The 26,471-nt window shown below is 55.2% G+C and overlaps 1 protein-coding gene and 1 pseudogene across 2 annotated transcripts in view; both read right to left on the bottom strand.

Moving 5' to 3' along the window:
• Positions 1-1,000: 1,000 nt before the first annotated feature.
• Positions 1,001-26,471, bottom strand: part of LOC139235607 (ubiquitin carboxyl-terminal hydrolase CYLD-like) — a 58,448-nt gene continuing 32,977 nt past the window's right edge. Inside the window, exons 9-17 of one of the 2 annotated variants that reach the window (XM_070866645.1) lie at positions 24,540-24,681; positions 23,169-23,291; positions 19,568-19,659; positions 13,900-13,963; positions 10,862-10,994; positions 8,579-8,687; positions 5,481-5,599; positions 2,557-2,773; positions 1,001-1,641 (exon numbers count right to left, since the gene is read on the bottom strand). In XM_070866645.1, coding sequence (XP_070722746.1) covers positions 1,457-1,641; positions 2,557-2,773; positions 5,481-5,599; positions 8,579-8,687; positions 10,862-10,994; positions 13,900-13,963; positions 19,568-19,659; positions 23,169-23,291; positions 24,540-24,681 — 1,184 coding nt within the window. In that variant the 3' untranslated portion in view covers positions 1,001-1,456. Of the gene's footprint in view, positions 1,642-2,556; positions 2,774-5,480; positions 5,600-8,578; positions 8,688-10,861; positions 10,995-13,899; positions 13,964-19,567; positions 19,660-23,168; positions 23,292-24,539; positions 24,682-26,471 lie in introns of those variants that run through there. The other variant, XM_070866646.1, reaches the window with a different exon arrangement.
• LOC139235746 (U2 spliceosomal RNA) lies at positions 14,452-14,683 on the bottom strand (annotated as a pseudogene).

Raw genomic sequence — 26,471 nt, 5'->3', positions numbered from 1 at the left:
GAGTGCAGCGAAGGTTCACCAGACTGATTCCTGGGATGGGGGGATTGTCCCATGAGGAGAGATTGAGCAGACTGGGCCGATATTCTCTAGAATTTAGAAGAATGAGAGGTGATCTCATTGAAACGTACAACGTTTATACAGGGCTCGACAGGGTAGATGCAGGAAGGGTGTTTCCCCCCCGGGCTGGGGAGTCTAGAACCAGGGGTCACACAGTCTCAGGAGGAAAAAGAGGTCGAGAGGCGGGGAGGTTTAGGGAGGGAGTTCCAGAGCTTGGGGCCCAGGCAACAGAAGGCACGGCCACCGATGGTGGAGCGATTATAATCAGGGATGGTCAGGGGGGCAGAATTAGAGGAGCGCAGACATCTCGGGGGGGTTGTGGGGCTGGAGGGGATTACAGAGATAGGGAGGGGGCAAGGGCCATGGAGGGATTTGTAAACAAGGAGAATTTTGAAATCGAGGCCTTGCTTAACCGGGAGCCAATGTAGGTCAGTGAGCACAGGGGGTGATGGGTGAGTGGGACTCGGTGCGAGTTAGGACACGGGGCAGCGAGCACAGGGGGTGATGGGTGAGCAGGACTTGGTGCGAGTTAGGACACGGGGGCAGCGAGCACAGGGGGTGATGTGTGAGCAGGACTCGGTGCGAGTTAGGACACGGGGGCAGTGAGCACAGGGGGTGATGGGTGAGCGGGACTGGGTGCGAGTTAGGACACGGGGCAGCGAGCACAGGGGGTGATGGGTGAGCGGGACTGGGTGTGAGTTAGGACACAGGACAGTGAGCACAGAGGGTGATGGGTGAGCGGGACTCGGTGCGAGTTAGGACACGGGGGCAGCGAGCACAGAGGGTGATGGGTGAGCGGGACTCGGTGCGAGCTTGGACACGGGGGCAGCGAGCACAGAGGGTGATGGGTGAGCGGGACTCGGTGCGAGTTAGGACACGGGGCAGCGAGCACAGGGGGTGATGGGTGAGCGGGACTCGGTGCGAGTTAGGACACGGGGCAGTGAGCACAGGGGGTGATGGGTGAGCGGGACTCGGTGCGAGTTAGGACACGGGGCAGTGAGCACAGGGGGTGATGGGTGAATGGGACTCGTTGCAAGTTAGGACACGGGGCAGCGAGCACAGGGGGTGATGGGTGAGCGGGACTCGGTGTGAGTTAGGACACGGGGCAGTGAGCACAGGGGGTGATGGGTGAGCGGGACTCGGTGCGAGTTAGGACACGGGGGCAGGGAGCACAGAGGGTGATGGGTGAGTGGGACTCGGTGCGAGTTAGGACACGGGGCAGCCGACTTTTGGTCGAGTTGAAGATTAGAGAGAGTGGGAGGCCAGCCAAGAGAGCGTTGGAACAGTCGATGGTGGACTATACCAAGCCGGTTCAGGAGGCCGAGACAAACTTGGACGATCGTGGCCTGAAGTGTTTGACAGGTTCCCTGCCCTGCCCCCGATCCCGAATGAATGGCGATCACTTGTACAGGCACAAGCTCTGGCTGTGGTAGAGGCACATGTATGCATCGGCGAGGAGTCGGCGAGGGCAGTTGGGAAGGGTCTTGGGGTCCATCTTGTCCAGCTCGCCGGGCGACAGACTCAAGTAGTCCCCAACCTCCGGGCAGGGGACAACCCTTGGGAGGTTGAATCCATTCTGTCCACCTGGGGAAAGTAGCAGATACCGGGCATTAGGATGGCATACGGGGGTCTAGAAGCTCACAGTGTTACTGGTCAGGACCCCTTTTAAAGAGGGCGTCTTTCCATCAGGGCCCCCTTTTAAAGAGGGAGTCGCTCCATCAGGGACCCCCTTGAAAGAGGGTTTCTCTCCATCAGAGACCCCTTTTAAAGAGGGAGTCTCCATCAGGGGCCCTTTTAAGGAGGGTCTTTCACCATCAGGCACACATATGACAGCAATGCTCATTGTTGCAGAGTGAGTCAGGCAAACAAAGGGCAGCTATACCCAGAGAAAGTGTCAGACAGGCAAAGGGCAACTATGCCCATAGGATACAGCGAATCAGAAGGCAAAGGGCAACTATGCCCATAGAGACGCAGCGAATCAGGCAGGCAAAGGGCACCTACGCCCATAGGATACAGCGAATCAGAAGGCAAAGGGCAACTATGCCCATAGGATACAGCGAATCAGGCAGGCAAAGGGCACCTACGCCCATAGGATACAGCGAATCAGAAGGCAAAGGGCAACTATGCCCATCGGATAAAGAGAATCAGGCAGGCAAAGGGCAATTATGCCCATAGAGACACAGCGAATCAGGCAGGCAAAGGGCAACTATGCCCATAGAGACACAGCGAATCAGGCAGGCAAAGGGCACCTATGCCCATCGGATACAGCGAATCAGAAGGCAAAGGGCAACTATGCCCATAGAGACACAGCGAATCAGGCAGGCAAAGGGCAACTATGCCCATCGGATAAAGAGAATCAGGCAGGCAAAGGGCAACTATGCCCATAGAGACACAGCGAATCAGGCAGGCAAAGGGCAACTATGCCCATAGAGACACAGCGAATCAGGCAGGCAAAGGGCACCTATGCCCATAGACAGTCAGACAGGGGGAGGGGCTTACCCTCTCGGTCGGCCATGCTATCGAAGAACAGCCAATCGCCTTCCCCGGGCCCGCACTTGACGAACGCCACGTAGTGGCTGGTCTGGATGCACAGCACGGCAAAGAGCTGCATGGTCTGCCGGGGGATGAGCCCAGGGAACTCCGAGCAGTTGCTCAATTCCTCCGGGAGCAGGACCCCTCGGGGCTTGTGGCTCTTCCGCGCAGGATGTCGATGCACCTGGAAACAATCAGAGCCGGAAAGAAGGGGGGGGGGGGGGGGGGGGGGGCGAAAGTGCGGACGGAATAAGAAAAGACGCACGGTGAGTGTTCATGTCTTCGCTACGTGGGAATACACGCGGCGTTACGCGCTTGAAAATCGACCCGCAAGTCTACGACAAACATTTTGCCGCACTTCCTGTTTAGCGTCGCGCCCACTTCCTGTCACGCTTCCGTCGTCACGCGCCCTCTCACACTTCCTGTGAGTGTCGCACTCACTTCCTGTCACGCCTCAGGAGGCCACACACTTTGCTGAAGCTGGGCTTTTGTTCGCTTTGAAGCCCGATCACTCGGTCTTTCATCAGTAAAACCGACCAGAGACAAACGATCTGAGCCATCGCCCCTGAATGATTCAAATGCCTCCCCTTCCCGCCACCTCTCTTTGAGTCAGCGCATTTGCATACCCACCCCCTCGGGGTTACCGCGCTCCCTCACCCTTACTTGATCTTGGACACTGCCTGCTTTGCGCCACTATCCGGGACAGAATTAGAGACCAAATCGTCTTCATTTCTTCAAACTCTTTCATTCATCGGCCGTAAAAATGTTGGGAGTTGGCTGGGGTTGGAACACACGAGGAGCACTGAACACGGTTCCCGTCTCCATAAATCACACTTGGCGTACAGGAGAACACAAGAAGTAGGAGCAGGAGTCGGCCTTTCGGCCCCTCGAGCCGGCTCCGCCATTCAATAAGATCGTGGCCGGTCCGATCATGGACTCAGCTCCACTTCCTCGGTTTGACGTCTCACCCGAAAGACGGCACCTCCGACAGTGCGGCGCTCCCTCAGCTCCCCTGCACCGGAGTGTGTTAACATAGGAACATAGAAAATAGGTGCAGGAGTAGGCCATTCGGCCCTTCGAGCCTGCACCGCCATTCAATAAGATCATGGTTGATCATTCACCTCAGTACCCCTTTCCTGCTTTCTCTCCATACCCCTTGATCTCCTTGGCCGTAAGGGCCACATCTAACTCCTTTTTGAATATATCAAATGAACTGGCCTCAACAACTCTCTGCAGTAGGGAATTCCACAGGTTCACAACTCTCTGAGTGAAGAAGTTTCTCCTCATCTCAGTCCTAAATGGCTTACCCCTTATCCTTAGACTGTGTCCCCTGGTTCTGGACTTCCCCAACATCGGGAACATTCTTCCTGCATCTAACTTGTCCAGTCCCGTCAGAATTTTATACGTTTCTATGAGATCCCCTCTCATCCTTCTAAACTCCAGTGAATACAGGCCCAGTCGATCCAGTCTCTCCTCATATGACACAGAAACATAGAAACAGAGAAAATAGATGCAGGAGTAGGCCATTCGGCCCTTCGAGCCTGCACCGCCATTCAACAAGATCATGGCTGATCATTCACCCCAGCACCTCCCCCCCCCACACCTCCCGACCCCCCCCAGCCGCAAGGAACCCATCCAACTCCCCCCCGAACACATCCAATGAACCGGCATCAACAACTCTCCGCGGCAGGGAACCCCCCAGGCCAACAACTCCCCGAGTGAAGAGGTCTCTCCCAATCCCAGCTCCCAAACAGCCCACCCCCCTCATCCCAAGAGCGTGCCCCTCTCCCCCCCAGCTCCGGACCCACCCAACACCGGGAACACTCCCCCCCCCCCCGCACCCAACCCTCACCGCCCCACCCCAACTCCCGTCAGAATCCTTCCCAAATGCCGAACACCCCCGGATGTCAAGCCCCCCAACCCCCGGCCGCCCCGGAGCCACGCCCCCCGCGACGCCAACCGCCATCTGCGCAGTCAACCCGTCCACCCCACTCCGAACACTCCCCGCGCCGAGGCACAGAGCCCCCCCAGGCCCGCCCCTCCAACGCACATCGCCCCCCCCCCCGCCAGACCTCCGCTGCAATGTGGCCTCTCCCGTCCCCCGCCATATCTAACTCCCTCTGGAATATATCCAATGAACTGGCCTCAACAACTTTCTGTGGTAGAGAATTCCACAGGTTCACAACTCTCTGAGTGAAGAAGTTTCTCCTCATCTCGGTCCTAAATGGCTTACCCCTTATCCTTAGACTGTGACCCCTGGTTCTGGACTTCCCCAACATCGGGAACGTTCTTCCCGCATCTAACCTGTCCAGTCCCGTCAGAATTTTATATGTTTCTATGAGATCCCCTCTCATCCTTCTAAACTCCAGTGAATAAAGACCCAGTTGATCCAGTCTTTCCTCATATATCAGTCCCGCCATCCCAGGAATCAGTCTGGTGAACCTTCGCTGCACTCCCTCAATAGCAAGAACGTCCTTCCTCAGATTAGGAGACCAAAACTGAACACAATATTCCAGGTGAGGCCTCACCAAGGCCCTGTACAAGTGCAGTAAGACCTCCCTGCTCCTATACTCAAATCCCCTCGCTATGAAGGCCAACATGCCATTTGCCTTCTTCACCGCCTGCTGTACCTGCACGCCAAACTTTCAAAGTATGGAAGACCTCCACAAGACGGAGTACTGTGAGCGAAAACTGATGTGACCTTTGTCTCTTTACGACAACTCCAGAGCGCCAAAGCAACATGGTGGACATCCTTTTAGGCTGCCTTGGGCCTCCAACAGTTGCGACCTCTGGTGGTAGGTCTAACACAGTTACAGTGTTTGCATACACAACAGAGGACGTGTGATGTGAAACCCGAACTGGACCTTCTCGAGGGGCAGTGCTTCACTTACCTGTTCACTGCAGGCGGAACAGAACTGTTTGATCTTTCCGGGAGCGAGGGCAGGGTCGGTATAGCAATCCCTGCACTCCACCTGGGCCAGGCCCCCACAGATCGAGCACTCCCTCGGGGCTGGAACAGAGCGAGAAGGAAAGGGTTAATAAAAAAAACGTGTCATTACGCAGCGCCTGTAACATAGCGAAACATCCCAAGGCGCTTGACTGGAGTGTGATGGGGAAAAAAAATTGACACCGAGCCATATAAAGGAGAAATTAGGACAGGAAGCTTGGCCAAAGAGGCAGGTTTTAAGGAGCGTCGTGAAGAAGGAGAGAGAGGTAGAGAGGCGGAGAGGTTTAGGGAGGGAGTTCCAGAGCTTGGGGCCCAGGCAACAGAAGGCACAGCCACCGATGGTGGAGCGATTATAATCAGGGATGGTCAGGAGGGCAGAATTAGAGGAGCGCAGACATCTCGGGGGGTTGTGGGGCTGGAGGAGATTACAGAGATAGGGAGGGGGCGAGGGCCATGGAGGGATTTGTAAACAAGGCTGAGAATTTTGAAATCGAGGCGTTGCCGGACCGGGAGCCAATGTAGGTCAGCGAGCACAGGGGGTGATGGGTGAGCGGGACTCGGTGCGAGTTAGGACACGGGGGCAGTGAGCACAGGGGGTGATGGGTGAGTGGGAATGGGTGTGAGTTAGGACACGGGGCAGTGAGCACAGGGGGTGATGGGTGAGCGGGACTCGGTGCGAGTTAGGACACGGGGGCAGTGAGCACAGGGGGTGATGGGTGAGCGGGACTCGGTGCGAGTTAGGACACGGAGGCAGCGAGCACAGGGGGTGATGGGTGAGCGGGACTCGGTGCGAGTTAGAACACGGGGCAGCGAGCACAGGGGGTGATGGGTGAGCGGGACTCGGTGCGAGTTAGGACACGGGGGCAGCGAGCACAGGGGGTGATGGGTGAGCGGGACTCGGTGCGAGTTAGGACACGGGGCAGCGAGCACAGGGGGTGATGGGTGAGTGGGACTCGGTGCGAGTTAGGACACGGGGGCAGCGAGCACAGGGGGTGATGGGTGAGCGGGACTCGGTGCGAGTTAGGACACGGGGCAGCGAGCACAGGGGGTGATGGGTGAGCAGGACTCGGTGCGAGTTAGGACACGGGGGCAGCGAGCACAGGGGGTGATGGGTGAGCGGGACTCGGTGCGAGTTAGGACACGGGGCAGCGAGCACAGGGGATGATGGGCGAGTGGGACTCGGTGCGAGTTAGGACACGGGGCAGTGAGCACAGGGGGTGATGGGTGAGCGGGACATGGTGCGAGTTTGGACACGGGGGCAGCGAGCACAGGGGATGATGGGTGAGCGGGACTCGGTGCGAGTTAGGACACGGGGGCAGCCGAGTTTTGGATCACCTCTAGTTTACGTCGGGTAGAATGTGGGAGGCCGGCCAGGAGTGAGTTGGAATAGTTAAGTCTAGAGGCAACAAAGGCATGGCTGGACTGAATTCACGCGCACCCTCTCACACTCACACGCAGCCACTCGCACACTCGTTACCATACATCTGTATCGGGAGGTCGCGTGGGGGTCTAAAGCCACAGGTCGTGATTTCCAACCCCACAACAGCAAGTTAGGAAAGTTTACTCGATAAAGCACAAAAGGAGAGAACCTCAGTACATCCCAAAGGCAGTTTATAGCCAACAAAGTACTTTTTTGGGGGGGGGGGGGGAAAGGGCAGGCACTGTTGTAATGTAGGGACCACGGCAGCTAACTTGTGCACAGCAAGTTCAGTGTTAGCCGTGGCTCAGTGGAGTAACACTCTTGCCTCTGAGTCAGGAGGTTGTGTGTTGAAGTCCCACTCCAGGGACTCAAGCACACTCCCAGTGCAGTGCTGAGGGAGTGCCGCATTGTTGGAGGTGCCTTCTTTTGGATGATGGGACAGTGTAGAGGGAGCTTTACTCTGTATCTAACCCCGTGCTGTATCTGCCCTGGGAGTGTTTGATGGGACAGTGTAGAGGGAGCTTTACTCTGTATCGAACCCCCTGTACCTGCCCTGGGAGTGTTTGATGGGACAGTATAGAGGGAGCTTTACTCTGTATCTAACCCCCATGTACCTGCCCTGGGAGTGTTTGATGGGACAGGGTAGAGGGTGCTTTACTCTGTATCTAACCCCCTGTACCTGCCCTGGGAGTGTTTGATGGGACAGTGTAGAGGGAGCTTTACTCTGTATCTAACCCCGTGCTGTACCTGCCCTGGGAGTGTTTGATGGGACAGTGTAGAGGGAGCTTTACTCTGTATCTAACCCCGTGCTGTACCTGCCCTGGGAGTGTTTGATGGGACGGTGTAGAAGGGAGCTTTACTCTGTATCTAACCCCGTGCTGTACCTGCCCTGGGAGTGTTTGATGGGACAGTGTAGAGGGAGCTTTACTCTGTATCTAACCCCCTGTACCTGCCCTGGGAGTGTTTGATGGGACAGTGTAGAGGGAGCTTTACTCTGTATCTAACCCCCTGTACCTGCCCTGGGAGTGTTTGATGGGATAGTGTAGAGGGAGCTTTACTCTGTATCTAACCCCCTGTACCTGCCCTGGGAGTTTTGATGGGACAGTGTAGAGGGAGCTTTACTCTGTATCTAACCCCCTGTACCTGCCCTGGGAGTGTTTGATGGGACAGTGTAGAGGGAGCTTTACTCTGTATTTAACCCCGTGCTGTACCTGCCCTGGGAGTGTTTGATGGGACAGTGTAGAGGGAGCTTTACTCTGTATCTAACCCAGTGCTGTACCTGCGCTGGGAGTGTTTGATGGGTCAGTGTCGAGGGAGCTTTACTCTGTATCTAACCCCCTGTACCTGCCCTGGGAGTGTTTGATGGGTCAGTGTCGAGGGAGCTTTACTCTGTATCTTACCCCCTGTACCTGCCCTGGGAGTGTTTGATGGGACAGTGTAGAGGGAGCTTTACTCTGTATCTAACCCCGAGATGCATGAACTCAGCAGTCCGGGCCTCTCTGCGGTTGGACATCCTGTTGATACTGACCCAGGAGGAACCTGTGCCCTTCCCATCAGGCCCCCAATGTTGCCCCACCCCACCCCCCCTGCCCCCGCTCCCACCCCCACAACGATGCACTCACTGTCCTCCAGCAGATTGGTGATGTTCAGCTCCAGCGAGGGGAGCACTGTGTCGAACATCTTGAAATTCTTCCCGAATCGCGGCATCTGCAGGATCAGGCAGGAGGGGGCCTGAGGAAGGCGGAACGGAGATCGGAAAAGTGTCGTCAGGATCAGGAGCAAGCGTCCCCACGCTCCCGGACCGCAGTGGGAACCCTCGGTGTGCCAATGGGACAGGACGTCAATCCCGTCTCCCATCTCCTGGCAAGACGGGCGCTTAAACAGGGTTACCCAAGGGGCTAGGTCTTCAGCTTTGATGGTTTTGGGGGCGATAATGGCAGCTGCCTAAACATACTCACTGAGACGCGAACTTTACAAGCCCCGCCCCCCCCACCGACCCCACCCTATGACCCCCCCCAACCCCCGACCTCCCCCACTCCCCGAAACCATCAAAGCCGAGAATCCAGATCTATCTCTCTATTGGCAAAGCCCAGGATCTCGATTTTCATCGACTCGTGGAAATTTACAGCGAGGAAGGAGACCATTCAGCCCATCGTGTCCCGCGCCGGCCAACCAAGAGGCTACCCGGCCTAATCCCACTTTCCCGCTCTGGGTCCGGAGCCCTGTGGGTTACGGCACTTCAGGTGCACATCCAAATGTGGTGAGGGTTTCTGCCTCTACCCCCCGCCCCTTTCAGGCAGTGAGTTCCCCCCCAGACCCCCACCGCCCTCTGGGTGAAGACATTTCCCCTCAAATCCCCTCTAAACCCCCCCCCCCCAATTACTTTCAATCTGTGCCCCCTGGTTGTTGACCCCTCTGCCCAGGGAAACAGGTCCGTCCTATCCACTCTATCCAGGCCCCTCATCATTTTATACACCTCAATCAGCTCTCCCCTCAGCCTCCTCTGTTCCAAGGAAAACAGACCCCAGCCTATCCAATCTTTCCTCATCGCTAAAATTCCCCAGTCCCGGCAACATCCTGGTAAATCTCCTCTGTACCCTCTCCAGTGCAACATCCTGGTAAATCTCCTCTGCACCCTCTCCAGTGCAACATCCTGGTAAATCTCCTCTGTACCCCTCTCCAGTGCAACATCCTGGTAAATCTCCTCTGTACCCTCTCCAGTGTAACATCCTGGTAAATCTCCTCTGTACCCTCTCCAGTGCAACATCCTGGTAAATCTCCTCTGTACCCTCTCCAGTGCGATCACATCCTTCCTGTAATGTGGTGACCAGAACTGTGCACGCAGTACTCCAGCTGTGGCCTAACCAGTGTTTTATACAGTTCAAGCATAACCTCCCTGCTCTTGTATTCCATGCCTCGGCCAATAAAGGCAAGTATTCCGTGTGCCTTCTTAACCACCTTATCCACCTGGCCTGCTACCTTCAGCGATCTGTGGACCTGCACTCCCAGGTCCCTCTGTTCCTCCACACCTCTCAGTGTCCGAACATTTAATGTGTATTCCCTCGCCTTGTTGGCCCCTCCCCAAATGCATTACCTCACACTTCTCCAGATTGAATTCCATTTGCCGCTGCTCTGCCCACCTGACCATCATCACAGACAGTCCCTCGGAATCGAGGAAGACTTGCTCCCCACTCTAAAAGCGAGTTCTCAGGCGGCTGAACAGTCCCAATACGAGCACCACAGTCCCTGTCACAGGTGGGACAGACAGTGGTTGAGGGAAAGGGGAGGATGGGACTGGTTTGCCGCACGCTCCTTCCGCTGCCTGCGCTCGCTTTCTGCGCGCTCTCGGCGACGAGACTCGAGGTGCTCAGCGCCCCTCCCGGATGCACTTCCTCCACTTAGGGGCGGACTGGTCTTTGGGCCCAGGCACTCCCAGGTGTCGGTGGGAGATGTTGCATCTGACCAGTCCATTGACATCCTCCTGCAGTCCGCAGCTGTCTTCTTCATCGTCAACCACACGGCCGATTTGCAACCCTATTACCTTGTGGAATAACTGAATAATAATTTTTTGATTTTTTATTTACGAGTGAGATCATCCATTCTCCGACGCTGTCCTCGCCCAATTCCCGCTTCCCCTCTCCGCCCCGGCAGCGAGTTAGCCGATGGTGGTCAGGAGCAGGAACCCTGGGTAATCGCTTCGCCCCCACCCCACCCCGAAGCCTAGCAGGTCACCGAGGTCAATTATAGCAGCACCTATCCCCCCCACCCCGACCAACCTTCCCAACCCCGGGCTGGGGTCAGCTGTCGGAGCACAGTCTGGGTGTGTGGAGCTCAGTACCACACGGAGCTGGGGGATGGGGGGAGCGGGGGGGAGGGGCCAGTGTGGCGGAGGTCCAGCGAGTTACCTCGGTGAACTTCAAGTCGCTGTGGAAGAAGGAACATTCCAGCAACTGTTGCACGGTGGGGATCCGAATGGAGCCCTTCTCCTGGAAGAAGATCTGGTGGGAGGTGCAGTCCTGGGGCTCCTGCTTCCCCGACCTGCAAGGCACAAACAACAACAAACAGCTTGCATTGATGTAGCAGCCGAAAACGCAGTGGAGCGTGCCGGAACGCCCCACAGGAGCACGAGCGGGAAAATACTCGACGGCACACCACCGAACAGAAGGTGGTGGGATCAAGTCCCACTCCAGGGACGGAAATCCAGGCCGACACTCCCGGCGCAGGGCTGAGGGAGCGCCGCACTGTCGGAGGTGCCGTCTTGCGGATGAGACGTTAAACCGAGGGCCCCCGTCTGCTCTCTCGGGTGGGGACGTAAAAGATCCCGCGGCCACTATTTGGAAGAAGAGCAGGGTGGAGTTATCCCCGGTGTCCTGGGGCCAATATTTATCCCTCAATCAACATTATCTGGGGGGGGGGGGGGTACTTGTACTGAAATACAGGGCATCGTGGCAACACCCTTGCTCCAAACACTGGCACCTGCTCAACTCTATCATCGCCAGGGCTGGCAAGGATGTGCGCATCTCCCGCGCCATGACAGAAGCCGACAACTGCTGGACGGACCACCGCCAAATCCGATCCATCATCGATGTCAACATAGCCCCCAAAGCGGATGGGTGAGCAGAAGCAGTGCCGCAAAAATGAGTCAATGCCGGCGCACTTAAGGACATGGAAACGTAGAAAATAGGTGCAGCAGTAGGCCATTCGGCCCTTCGAGCCTGCACCGCCATTCAATAAGATCATGGCTGATCATTCACCTCAGTACCCCTTTCCTGCTTTCCCTCCATACCCCTTGATCCCTTTAGCTGTAAGGGCCACATCTAACTCCCTCTTGAATATATCCAATGAACTGGCCTCAACAACTCTCTGCGGCAGGGAATTCCACAGGTTAACAACTCTCTGAGTGAAGAAGTTTCTCCTCATCTCAATCCTAAATGGCTTACCCCTTATCCTTAGACTGTGACCCCTGGTTCTGGACTTCCCCAACATGGGTGAGCGGGACTCGGTGCGAGTTAGGACACGGGGCAGTGAGCACAGGGGGTGATGGGTGAGCGGGACTGGGTGCGAGTTAGGACACGGGGGCAGCGAGCACAGGGGGTGATGGGTGAGCGGGACTGGGTGCGAGTTAGGACACGGGGGCAGCGAGCACAGGGGGTGATGGGTGAGTGGGACTCGGTGCGAGTTAGGACACGGGGCAGCGAGCACAGGGGGTGATGGGTGAGCGGGACTCGGTGCGAGTTAGGACACGGGGGCAGCGAGCACAGGGGGTGATGGGTGAGCGGGACTCAGTGTGAAGTACGGGACAGTGAGCACAGGGGGTTGATGAGTGAGCGGGACTGGGTGCGAGTTAGGACACGGGGGCAGCGAGCACAGGGGGTTGATGGGTGAGTGGGACTCGGTGCGAGTTAGGACACGGGGCAGCGAGCACAGGGGGTGATGGGTGAGCGGGACTTGGTGCGAGTTAGGACACGGGGCAGCGAGCACAGGGGGTGATGGGTGAGCGGGACTCGGTGCGAGTTAGGACACGGGGCAGTGAGCACAGGGGGTGATGGGTGAGCGGGACTGGGTGTGAGTTAGGACACGGGGGCAGCGAGCACAGGGGGTGATGGGTGAGCGGGACTCGGTGCGAGTTAGGACACGGGGCAGCGAGCACAGGGGGTGATGGGTGAGCGGGACTCGGTGCGAGTTAGGACACGGGGCAGTGAGCACAGGGGGTTGATGGGTGAGCGGGACTCGGTGCGAGTTAGGACACGGGGCAGCGAGCACAGGGGGTGATGGGTGAGCGGGACTCGGTGCGAGTTAGGACACGGGGGCAGCGAGCACAGCGGGTGATGGGTGAGCGGGACTCGGTGCGAGTTAGGACACGGGGGCAGCGAGCACAGCGGGTGATGGGTGAGCGGGACTGGGTGCGAGTTAGGACACGGGGCAGCGAGCACAGGGGGTGATGGGTGAGCGGGACTGGGTGCCAGTTAGGACACGGGGCAGCGAGCACAGGGGATGATGGGTGAGCGGGACTCGGTGTGAAGTACGGGGCCTGGCAGAGTTTTGGATGAGCTGAGGTGAGGTTGACGGAGATCATCAGCTAGGCCGAGAAGTGGGGCAACTACAACCGTACAGCGGAAGCGGTCAACGAATCATTTTATTCATTCACAGGATGTGGGTGTCGGCCGCAAGGCCGGCATTTATTGCCCATCCCTAATTGCCCTCGAAGGTGGTGGTGAGCCGCCTTCTCAACTGCAACTGAGCGGCTCGCTGGCCCATTTCAGAGGGCCAGTTTAAGAGTCAACAACATTGCTGTGGGTCTGGAGTCACCTATAGGCCAGACCGGGGTAAGGACGGCAGATTTCCTTCCCTGAAAGACATTACTGAACCAGATGGGTTTTTAACTACAATGGTCACCATTACTGATAACTAGATTTTGTATTCCAGATTTATTGAATTGACTGAATTTAAATTCCCCAGCTGCCTTGGTCAGATTTGAACTTGTCTCTCTGGATCATCAGTCCAGGCCTCTGGATCACTCGTCCAGTAACATGACCACTATGCTACCGTCCCCTGTTCATCGTGAACATTTCCCAGCAGTCAACAGCAGAGTTTGGACAGCGATGGGGTCAGCAAAAGGAAGAAAGATTTCATTTCACGTCCCAAAGCGCTTTGCAGCCAACAAAGTACTTTCGGAGTGTGGTCACTGTTGTAATGTGTGGGGAAGCACGGCAGCCAACTTGCGCACAGCAAGCTCCCACAAACAGCAATGTGATAATGACCCAGATAATCTGTGATGATGATTGAGGGATAAATATCGGGGCCCCAGGACACCGGGGATAACCCCCCCCCCCCCACCCCCTGCTCTTCTTGGAAATAGTGCCACGGGATCTTTTGCGTCCGCCTGAGAGAGCAGGCGGGGGCCTCGGTTTAAGGGACTGAGGGACAAGAGGTTACAACACACCTGATTTTCAGCAGTGGCTCTGTCTTCAGCAGTTGGAAAAGTTGGTTCAGGAATTCTTCCGGATCTGGAAATAAAAAAAGGGACACATTAAGAGTGTAGAAGCCCACGGGAATTGAGGGGAGGCGATCGGCCTGGTTAGGAAACTGGCTGAGCGGCAGGAGAGAGAGAGAGAGAGACTCGTGATAATGAACAGGTACTCAAGTTGGCAGGCCGTGACTAGCGGTGTCCTGCGGGGATCAGTGTTGGAGCCTCAACTATTCACAGGAAAATTGTAAATGCTGAAAATTGTTAAGACAGCTCTTAAAGTTGTATATATTTAAACAGCACTGCACATTTAAGATCTGGCTAGACCACATTTGGAGAACTGTGTACAGTTTTGAGCACCGTTTCATGGAAAGGATGTATTGGCCTTGGAAGGAGTGCATGCAGATTTTTTTTTTTTTTTAATTCGTAGCCAATCTTTCCAATTCTTTGTCAAATCACAAACGCCAGAGGTCACCTTGCACACATCAAGGATCACTCTGCGCCAATGCTCTTAGCCAAAAGGCCGAGAGCCACTGCACCGTTCCTGGAAGTACTGCAATACCAGGTTCGTGCCATGGAGGTGGATGGGTCAGGCCCCCCCACACACCTCCTGGATAGGTCAAGCCCCCCCACACACCTCCTATTTCCAAAAAGCATAGGAGAACCACCTTCCTGATCCAGGGAGAACCACTTTGAGGTCATGGTTACTCCCCTGTCAGGTCAGTTACGCATGATCTTAGCCAAAAGGCCGAGAAGCGAAGAGCTTTTCAGCCAATTAAATACTTTTGGAATGTAATGTGGGAAACGCGGCAGACAATTTGTGCACAAGCAAGCTGCCACACACAGCAATGTGATAATGACCAAATAATCTGGGTGTTTTTTTGTTACGTTGATTGTGGGATAAATATTAACCAGGACACCGTGGATAACTCCCATCCTCTTCTTCGAAATAGTGCCCTGGGATATTTTACGTCCACTTGAGGGGAACAGATGGGGCCTTGAATTAACGTCTCATCCAAAAGATGGCACCTCCAAAGGTGAAGTACTGCACTGCTCCCTCAGCACCGCACTGGAGTGAGTGGGACTTTGATACGCCCTTACTACACAGTATAAATGCACACGAGGCCCATGCTTGAGAGAAGGTCAGTCTGTGACCTGTCCTTTATTCCTTCGCACTCAAGTGATGAAGGTGGGTGGAGCTTCCCCTTTTATACCTGAAGGTCCAGGTTAGGAGTGTCTTCCCACCTAGTGGTCAGTGTTCTCACGGGTGTACAACTTAGGTCAGTTTATACATGGGGTTACAATGCTGCATGCAGATTCACCAGATTACCATCAGGGCTCCAAAGGTTAGATTGAGGTCCGCTGGCAAGGCCTGCATTTATTGGCCATCCCTAACTGTCCGAGAATGTGCTGGTGAGCAGCCCAGAGATCCCGGTCGGGTAAAAAAAAAAATTGTTAAAAAGCAGAAAATGCTACGCCCAAGCGAGTTCCCGGTCCTGACCGCGCGTCGCTGCATGTGCAAGTCAGGACATGAGCAGGCCTTGCGCTGGAGTCACATGGCTCTGGGCAGCCAATCAGCTCAAGCATGTTCTCATTCACCATAAAGGCAACTCTGCAAGTTAGAATTCTCATTATTGTGAATGAGAAACCCTCTCCCCCCTCCAATCGCCAAAACACACAAAACCCAATCATAAAAAATAGAAAAATATACGCCACATATTTTTATCAATTTAATTTAAAGTTATTTATGTATTTAAAAAATATATATTTTTCCGATTTTGAAAATTATGGTTTAAAAATAACCTCACCGTAGTGGGGAGGGTTTTTAAAACAATAAAATGTGTTTTTATAATTTTATTTGAAAATGTTTTGTGTGTTTTAAATCTCTTACGCCTGCAACAGTCCGCTCCGCGTATTGAGGACACCCGCTGGGCAAGATATGGGTAAATCCCGCAATCGAGCTCATGCAAATGGCCTCGCTCCCGAGATACGGATACTCTGTCACGCTCCAGCATGACAGATCGGAAAAAGTCGGTTTTCAGTGCATGCCCCATACACACACACCGTACGGACCTGGGAAGGCTGAGATTACTGCCCCGATATTTATTAACGACTCAGATGATAGGACAGAAAACCACACATCCAAATTTGCCGATGACACAGAGACAGGCGGCACAGTCGGCAACGTTGATGAAATCATAAAGTTACAAAGTGATATTACAACGGGGCTGGAGTACAAAAGCAGGGAAGTCCTGCTACAACTGTACAGGGTATTGGTGAGGCCACACCTGGAGTATTGCGCACAGTTTTGGTTTCCATATTTACGAAAGGATATACTTTGCTTTGGAGGCAGTTCAGAGAAGGTTCACTCGGTTGATTCCGGGGATGAGGGGGTTGACTTATGAGGAAAGGTTGAGGAGGTTGGGCCTCTACTTATTGGAGTTCAGAAGAATGAGAGGTGATCTTATCGAAACGTATAAGATTATGAGGGGGTTTGACAAGGTGGATGCAGAGAGGATGTTTCCACTGATGGGGGAGACTAGAACTAGGGGGCATGGTCTTAGAATAAGGGGCCGCTCATTTAAAACTGAGATGAGGAGGAATTTCTTCTCTCAGAGGGTTGTAAATCTGTGGAATTCGCTACCTCAGAGAGCTGTGGAGGCTGGGTCATTGAATATATTTAAGACAGAAAGAGATAGTTTCTTAAATGATAAAGGGATAAGGGATTATGGGGTGCGGGCAGGGAAGTGGAACGGAGTCCATAGAAACATAGAAAATAGGTGCAGGAGTAGGCCATTCGGCCCTTCGAGCCTGCACCACCATTCAATGAGTTCATGGCTGAACATGCAATTTCAGGACCCCATTCCTGCTTTCTCGCCATACCCCTTGATCCCCCGAGTAGTCAGGACTACATCTAACTCCTTTTTGAATATATTTAGTGAATTGGCCTCAACAACTTTCTGTGGTAGAGAATTCCACAGGTTCACCACTCTCTGGGTGAAGAAGTTTCTCCTCATCTCGGTCCTAAATGGCTTACCCCTTATCCTTAGACTGTGACCCCTGGTTCTGGACTTCCCCAACATTGGGAACATTCTTCCTGCATCTAACCTGTCTAAACGGGTCAGAATTTTAAATGAGATCCCCTTTCATTCTTCTGAACTCCAGTGAATACAAGCCCAGTTGATCCAGTCTTTTTTGATATGTCAGTCCCGCCATCCCGGGAATCAGTCTGGTGAACCTTCGCTGCACTCCCTCAATAGCAAAAATGTCCTTCCTCAAGTTAGGAGACCAAAACTGTACACAATACTCCAGGTGTGGCCTCACCAAGGCCCTGTACACCTGTAGTAACACCTCCCTGCCCCTGTACTCAAATCCCCTCGCTATGAAGGCCAACATGATCTTATCGAATGGCAGAGCAGGCTCGAGGGGCCATATGGCCTACTCCTGCTCCTATTTCTTATGTTCTTATGTTCTCAGGGAGATATCTGTACACTGACTGGTGTCTCTCAGTCCCCTCTCCCTCAGGGAGATATTTGTACACTGACTGGTGTCTCTCAGTTCCCTCTCCCTCAGGGAGATATCTGTACACTGACTGGTGTCTCTCAGTCCCCCTCCCTCAGGGAGCTATCTGTACACTGACTGGTGTCTCTCAGTCCCCTCTCCCTCAGGGAGATATCTGTACACTGACTGGTGTCTCTCAGTCCCCTCTCCCTCAGGGAGATATCTGTACACGGACTGGTGTCTCTCAGTCCCTCTCCCTCAGGGAGATATCTGCACACTGACTGGTGTCTCTCAGTCCCTCTCCCTCAGGGAGATATCTGTACACTGACTGGTGTCTCTCAGTCCCTCTCCCTCAGGGAGATATCTGTACACTGACTGGTGTCTCTCAGTCCCCTCTCCCTCAGGGAGATATCTGTACACTGACTGGTGTCTCTCAGTCCCTCTCCCTCAGGGAGATATCTGTACACTGACTGGTGTCTCTCAGTCCCTCTCCCTCAGGGAGATATCTGTACACTGACTGGTGTCTCTCAGTCCCTCTCCCTCAGGGAGATATCTGTACACTGACTGGTGTCTCTCAGTCCCCTCTCCCTCAGGGAGATATCTGTACACTGACTGGTGTCTCTCAGTCCCCTCTCTCTCAGGGAGATATCTGTACACTGACTGGTGTCTCTCAGTCTCCTCTCCCTCATCTGATGTTCTTATATTAATAGATTAAGTGAATGGGTAAAACTGTAAACAAATGGATTTCAATTTGAGCAAACGTGAGGTCATCCACTTTGGATATAAAAAGGATCGAACGTAGAATGGCATATTGGCCTTCATAGCGAGGGGATTTGAGTACAGGGGCAGGGAGGTGTTGCTACAGTTGTACAGGGCCTTGGTGAGGCCACACCTGGAGTATTGTGTACAGTTTTGGTCTCCTAACTTGAGGAAGGACGTTCTTGCTATTGAGGGAGTGCAGCGAAGGTTCACCAGACTGATTCCCGGGATGGCGGGACTGACATATCAAGAAAGACTGGATCAACTGGGCTTGTATTCACTGGAGTTCAGAAGAATGAAAGGGGATCTCATTTAAAATTCTGACCCGTTTAGACAGGTTAGATGCAGGAAGAATGTTCCCGATGCTGGGGAAGTCCAGAACCAGGGGTCACAGTCTAAGGATAAGGGGTAAGCCATTTAGGACCGAGATGAGGAGAAACTTCTTCACCCAGAGAGTGGTGAACCTGTGGAATTCTCTACCACAGAAAGTTGTTGAGGCCAATTCATTAAATATATTCAAAAAGGAGTTAGATATAGTCCTTACTACTCGGGGGATCAAGGGGTATGGTGAGAAAGCAGGAATGGGGTACTGAAGTTGCATGTTCAGCCATGAACTCATTGAATGGCGGTGCAGGCTCGAAGGGCCGAATGGCCTACTCCTGCACCTATTTTCTATGTTTCTATGTTTCTATGTTAGTACTTTCTAAACGATGAAAAGCTAAAAACAATGATTGTCCAAGCTGGACTTCAAGGGTTAGATGAGGAGATGATGACACAAATTCGGGTTGTATTCTCTAGAATTTAGAAGGCTAAGGGCTGATCGGATTGACGTTTTCAAGATATCAAGGGAAACAGATAGGGTCGACAGAGATAAACTATTTTCACTGGTTGTGGGTTCTCAGACGAGGGGACAGTGTGTTAAAATTTGAGCCCGGCCTTTCAGGAGTGAAATTAGGAAACACTTCTACACACACACACACACACACACACACACACACACACACAAAGGGTGGTGGAACCTTGGAACTCTCTTCCGCAAATGGCAACTGATGGAAGGTCAGTTCTATCGGAGTTTGGTAACTTTTTTGTTAACCAAAGGTATTAAGGGATACGGGCCAAAGATGGGTTTGTGCAGCTAGATCAGCCATGTTACCCCATTGAATGGCGAACAGGCTCGAGGGGCTGAAAGGCCTCCTCCTGTTCCTATTCCCAGGCCGCTGAGGGTGAAAGGGCAGCGTCTGACCTCCTGACCCTCACCCAGCCACCAATCAGAGAGAGAGAGAGAGAGAGAGAGCAGAGGCGACCATCGCCTCTATTGTGGATGGATTTGACCCCAGGTTGAAAGGTCAGCGGGTCACACTTTCGTCTCCTCGTCACGGCCTACCTTTCTCCTCGCTGGTGAATCCCGAGGAACTTCCGGCTCCTTCCAGAATCTTCCGCAGGGCCATCACCTTGGTCGCGCAGACGTATCCGTTTCTGGAAAAGGAGCGAAAGGGCGGGGGGGGGGCGTGACTTTCCCTCGAAACTCGCACTGTCAACTTGAATATGGGGAAGACCCAAAGCCGTTTGTCTTTCGTCCCCACCACAAACTCCGTTCCCTAACCACTGACTCCATCCCTCTCCCCAACTCCTGTCTGAGGCTGAACCAGACTGTTCGCAACCCAGGTGTCGTATTTGACCCCGAAATGAGCTTCCGGCCACATATCCACAGCATAACCAAGACCGCCTATTTCCACCTCCGTAACATCGTCCGTCTCCGCCCCCTGCCTCAGCTCATCCACTGAAGCCCTCATCCATGCCTTTTTTACCGCTAGACTTGACTATTCCAACGCACTCCTGGCCTGCCTCCCACATTCTACCCATCGTAAACTAGAGGTGATCCAAAACACGGCTGCCCCCGTGTCCTAACTCACACCCAGTCCCGCTCACCCATCACCCCCTGTGCTCGCTGCCCCAGTGTCCTAACTCGCACCGAGTCCCGCTCATCCATCACCCCCTGTGCTCGCTGCCCCAGTGTCCTAACTCGCACCGAGTCCCGCTCACCCATCACCCCCTGTGCTCACTGCCCCGTGTCCTAACTCGCACCGAGTCCCGCTCACCCATCAGCCCCTGTGCTCGCTGCTCCAGTGTCCTAACTCACACCCAGTCCCGCTCACCCATCACCCCCTGTGCTCACTGCCCCGTGTCCTAACTCGCACCGAGTCCCGCTCACCCATCACCCGCTGTGCTCACTGCCCCCGTGTCCTAACTCGCACCCAGTCCCACTCACCCATCACCCCCTGTGCTCACTGCCCCCGTGTCCTAACTCGCACCGAGTCCCGCTCACCCATCACCCCCTGTGCTCGCTGCCCCGTGTCCTAACTCGCACCGAGTCCCACTCACCCATCACCCCCTGTGCTCACTGCCCCCGTGTCCTAACTCGCACCCAGTCCCGCTCACCCATCACCCCCTGTGCTCACTGCCCCCGTGTCCTAACTCGCACCAAGTCCCAATCACCCATCACCCCCTGTGCTCACTGCCCCGTGTCCTAACTCGCACCAAGTCCCACTCACCCATCACCCCCTGTGCTCACTGCCCCGTGTCCTAACTTGCACCAAGTCCCGCTCACCCATCACCCCCTGTGCTCACTGCCCCCGTGTCCTAACTCGCACCGAGTCCCGCTCACCCATCACCCCGTGCTCGCTGCCCCCGTGTCCTAACTTGCACCAAGTCCCGCTCACCCATCACCCCCTGTGCTCACTGCCCTACATTGGCTCCCGGTTAAGCAACGCCTCGATTTCAAAATTCTCATCCTTGTTTACAAATCCCTCCATGGCCCTCGCCCCTCCCTATCTCTGTAACCTCCAGCCCCACAACCCCCCGAGATGTCTGCACTCCTCTAATTCTACTCTCCTGACCATCCCTGATTAGAATCGCTCCACCATCGGTGGCCGTGCCTTCTGTTGCCTGGGCCCCAAGCTCTGGAACCCCCTCCCTAAACCTCTCCGCCTCTCTACCTCTCTCTCCTCCTTCAAGACGCTCCTTAAAACCTACCTCTTTGACCAAGCTTTTGGTCACCTGCCCTCATTTCATTTTATGTCAAATGTATTTGTTGTGTCTGCAACACTGCTGTGAAGCGCCTTGGGAGGTTTTACTACGTTAAAGGCACTATATAAATAAAGAAGTTGTTGTTGTTGTCAGGCTGCATTCACCGATGTGTGGAAATCTTGGAGGGAACGGGCAAGACAGTAGCCACCTCTCCCACAGATATTGCGGGTTCCAGCAGTGACATCACATCAGCCGTGGCTCAGTGGGGTGTCTCACTCGCGTCTCTGAGTCAGGAGGTTGTTGCTTCGAGTCCGCCACTCCAGAGACTCGAGCCTCACAATCCAGGGCCCACACTTCTGGTGCAGGTACTGAGGGAGTGCCGCACTGTCGGAGGGGCAGTACTGGGGGAGCGCCGCACTGTCGGAGGGGCAGTACTGAGGGAGCGCCGCGCTGTCGGAGGGGCAGTGCTGAGGGAGCGCCGCGCTGTCGGAGGGGCAGTACTGAGGGAGCGCCGCTCTGTCGGAGGGGCAGTACTGAGGGAGCGCCGCACTGTCGGAGGGGCAGTACTGAGGGAGCGCCGCACTGTCGGAGGGGCTGTACTGAGGGAGCGCCGCACTGTCGGAGGGTCAGTACCGAGGGAGGGGCGCACTGTCGGAGGGGCTGTACTGAGGGAGGGGCGCACTGTCGGAGGGGCTGTACTGAGGGAGTGCCGCACTGTCGGAGGGGCAGTACTGAGGGAGTGCCGCACTGTCGGAGGGTCAGTGCTGAGGGAGAGCCGCACTGTCGGAGGGTCAGTGCTGAGGGAGCGCCGCACTGTCGGAGGGTCAGTGCTGAGGGAGCGCCGCACTGTCGGAGGGGCTGTACTGAGAGAGCGCCGCACTGTCGGAGGGGCTGTACTGAGGGAGAGCCGCACTGTCGGAGGGTCAGTACTGAGGGAGCGCCGCACTGTCGGAGGGGCTGTACTGAGGGAGCGCCGCACTGTCGGAGGGGCCGTCTTTCGGATGAGACGTTATCGGAAGAAGAGCAGTGGAGTTCTCCCCGGTGTCTTGGGGGTCAATATTTATCCCACAACCAACATCACTAATCTGGTCATTTATCTCATTGCTGGTTGTGGGATCTTCCTATGCTGCTGTGTTTCCTGCATTACAACACTGACTACACGTCAAACAACATACTTCATTGGCTGTAAAGTGCTTTGGGGCGTCCTGCGGGAGGGGAGGCTGAGGGAGGCGAGGAATCCCAAGGTGCTGAAATCCAGGGAAGGGATCAGTTCGAGTAGCTGCAAGGATTATCGATTTCAGCTCAGTGATGGTGTGGAGAGGGGGAGCCTGGAGTTCACAGGGGCACTGTCCAAAAATCAGATCGAGGAGAGAGGGAGAGAGATAGAGCGAGAGGGAGCGAGAGAAAGAGAGATAGAGATAAAGAGATAGAGATAAAGAGATAGAGATAAAGAGATAGAGATAAAGAGATAGAGATAAAGAGATAGAGATTAAGAGATAGAGATTAAGAGATAGAGATTAAGAGATAGAGATTAAGAGATAGAGATAAAGAGATAGAGATTAAGAGATAGAGATAAAGAGATAGAGATAAAGAGAGGGACAGAGAGGGACAGAGAGGGACAGAGAGGGACAGAGAGGGAAAGAGAGGGAAAGAGAGGGAAAGAGAGGGAAAGAGAGGGAAAGAGAGGGAAAGAGAGGGAAAGAGAGGGAGAGAGAGAGAAAGAGAGAGAAAGAGAGAGAGAGAGAAAGAGAAAGAGCGAGAAAGAGCGAGAGAGAAAGAGAGAGAAAGAGAGAGAAAGAGAGAGAAAGAGATAGATAAGAGAGAGAGATAAGAGAGAGAGAGAGAAAAAGAGAGAGAGAAAAAGAGAGAGAGAAAAAGAGAGAGAGAGAGAGAGAGCGCGAAATAGATAAAGAGAGAGAGAGGGCGAGAGAGTGGGAGAGAGAGCGAGATGTACATACTTCCTCAGAGGGTTGACGATCTCTGTCCTCAGCAGGTCCCGTGTCTGTCCGTAGACCTCAGTATCGTCGCTGCTGCTGGGCCGCAGGAGCAGGGTATCCAGCACAGAGTTGAACGCAAACATGCTGCATTGGGGAGAAGGTACACCGTCAGCGAGCCGAGCTCCACACCCCCCGCCTATCAGTTACCCTCCGTCCCCCAATCTCAGTCACCGTCTCCCCCCTCCCCGCCCCCGGCCCGCTCATTGGGGTACAGGTCACCCTGACGGTACTCTGTATCTAACCCCGTGCGGTACCTGGGTGTCATGGTTCATCAGTCATTGAAAGTTAACATGCAGGTACAGCAGGCGGTGAAGAAAGCAAATGGTATGTTGGCCTTCATAGCGAGTGGATTTGAGTATCGGAGCAGGGAGGCCTTATTGCAGTTGTACAGGGCCTTGGTGAGGCCTCACCTGGAATATTGTGTTCAGTTTTGGTCTCCTAATCTGAGGAAGGACATTCTTGCTTTTGAGGGAGTGCAGCGAAGGTTCACCAGACTGATTCCCGGGATGGCAGGACTGACATATGAGGAGAGACTGGATCGACTGGGCCTTTATACACTAGAGTTTAGAAGGATGAGAGGGGATCTCATAGAAACATATAAAATTCTGATGGGACTGGACAAGTTAGATGCAGGAAGAATGTTCCCGATGTTGGGGAAGTCCAGAACCAGGGGACACAGTCTAAGGATAAGGGGTAAGCCATTTAGGACTGAGATGAGGAGAAACTTCTTTACTCAGAGAGTTGTGAACCTGTGGAATTCCCTGCCGCAGAGAGTTGTTGATGCCAGTTCATTGGATATATTCAAGAGGGAGTTAGATATGGCCCTTACGGCTAAAGGGATCAAGGGGTATGGAGAGAAAGCAGGAAAGGGGTACTGAGGGAATGATCAGCCATGATTTTATTGAATGGTGATGCAGGCTCGAAGGGCCGAATGGCCTACTCCTGCACCTATTTTCTATGTTTCCATGTTTCTACCTGCCCTGGGAGTGTTTGATGGGACAGTGTAGAGGGAGCTTTACTCTGTATCTAACCCCGTGCTGTACCTGCCCTGAGAGTGTTTGATGGGACAGTGCAGAGGGAGCTTTACTCTGTATCTAACCCCCTGTACCTGCCCTGGGAGTGTTTGATGGGACAGTGTAGAGGGAGCTTTACTCTGTATCTAACCCCCTGTACCTGTCCTGGGAGTGTTTGATGGGACAGTGTAGAGGGAGCTTTACTCTGTATCTAACCCCCTGTACCTGCCCTGGGAGTGTTTGATGGGACAGTGTAGAGGGAGCTTTACTCTGTATCAAACCTCTCCCCGGGGCTGTATCTCCGGGCTGGGATACCTACCAGAAGAGGGTTGCGTCCAGGTAGCAGGAGTTACAGTGGCCCTGGATGCCCTTTCTCCAGCCAACCATCTTCTCACCGGCCGCTCGGCCCTGCTCTGGGGCCGTGTCCTCCTGGACACTTTCGCTGTTGTAGTTCTTGAAATCTGAGTGGCAACGAGAACGGGTTTAGAACTAGGCCGAGGTCCCCTCATTCCAGGCCCCGTCGCTTCCAGCCTCGACTATTCCAGTGGTCCCCAAATCGGCCTACCACTTCCCAGCCCACCGTAAACCTTCCCCTCACCCACCCCACACTCCTCCCCTCCCTCCCTTTCTTCTTCTAGCCCTCCCACATTCGCCCCTCCTCCACTCCCCCCGAATCCTCTCTCTCCCCTCCTACCCTTCCCCCTCCCCCTCCTTCCCCTCCAATCCACCCTCCCCACCCCTAATACTCCCACCTCCTCACCCCCTCCCCAATCCCTCTCCGCCTCCTCCTTCCTCCTCCCGCCCCCTCCCCAATCGCAATCCATTCCCCTCCTCCTCACCCAGTGAGTTGCACCGTTCCCCCTCCCCCCCCTCACCCAGTGAGTTGCACCGTTCCTCCTCCCCCCCCGCTCACCCAGTGAGTTGTCCCTCTCCCCCCCCTCACCCAGTGAGTTGCACCGTTCCCCCCTCCCCCCCTCACCCAGTGAGTTGTCCCTCTCCCCCCCTCACCCAGTGAGTTGCCCCGTTCCCTCTCCCCCCCTCACCCAGTGAGTTGCCCCGTTCCCTCTCCCTCCCTCACCCAGTGAGTTGCCCCGTTCCCTCTCCCCCCCTCACCCAGTGAGTTGCCCCGTTCCCTCCTCCCCCCCCTCACCCAGTGAGTTGCCCCGTTCCCTCTCCCTCCTCACCCAGTGAGTTGCACCGTTCCCTCTCCCCCCCTCACCCAGTGAGTTGCCCCGTTCCCTCTCCCCTCCCTCACCCAGTGAGTTTGTCCCTCTCCCCCCTCACCCAGTGAGTTGCCCCGTTCCCTCCCCCCCCTCACCCAGTGAGTTGCACCGTTCCCTCTCCCCCCCTCACCCAGTGAGTTGCCCCGTTCCCTCTCCCCCCCTCACCCAGTGAGTTGCCCGTTCCCTCTCCCTCCCTCACCCAGTGAGTTGCACCGTTCCCTCTCCCCTCCTCACCCAGTGAGTTGCCCGTTCCCTCTCCCTCCCTCACCCAGTGAGTTGCACCGTTCCCTCTCCCCCCTCACCCAGTGAGTTGCCCCGTTCCCTCTCCCCCCTCACCCAGTGAGTTGCCCCGTTCCTCCTCCCCCCCCCTCACCCAGTGAGTTGCCCCGTTCCCTCTCCCCCCCTCACCCAGTGAGTTGCCCCGTTCCCTCTCCCTCCCCTCACCCAGTGAGTGCACCGTTCCCTCTCCCTCCCTCACCCAGTGAGTTGCCCCGTTCCCTCTCCCCTCCCTCACCCAGTGAGTTGCCCCGTTCCCTCTCCCTCCCTCACCCAGTGAGTTGCCCCGTTCCCTCTCCCTCCCTCACCCAGTGAGTTGCCCCGTCCCTCTCCCTCCCTCACCCAGTGAGTTGCCCCGTTCCCTCTCCCTCCCTCACCCAGTGAGTTGCCCCGTTCCCTCTCCCCCCCTCACCCAGTGAGTTGCACCGTTCCCTCCCCCTCCCTCACCCAGTGAGTTGCCCCGTTCCCTCTCCCTCCCTCACCCAGTGAGTTGCACCGTTCCCTCCCCCTCCCTCACCCAGTGAGTTGCAACCGTTCCCTCTCCCTCCCTCACCCAGTGAGTTGCCCCGTCCCTCTCCCTCCCCTCACCCAGTGAGTTGCCCCATTCCCTCTCCCCCCTCACCCAGTGAGTTGCCCCGTTCCCTTCAATACTATCTCTCCCCTCACCCAGTGAGTTGCATCACAGTTCCCTCTCCCTCCCTCACCCAGTGAGTTGCCCCCGGGGGGGGGCCGGGGGGGCTCTTCCCTCCCCT

This window comes from Pristiophorus japonicus, chromosome 23, assembly GCF_044704955.1.
Source record: "Pristiophorus japonicus isolate sPriJap1 chromosome 23, sPriJap1.hap1, whole genome shotgun sequence".
NCBI classification, from domain to species: domain Eukaryota; kingdom Metazoa; phylum Chordata; class Chondrichthyes; family Pristiophoridae; genus Pristiophorus; species Pristiophorus japonicus.
Note: the sequence above shows the minus strand (reverse complement) of the source record. Positions and strands in the feature narration are given on the sequence as shown.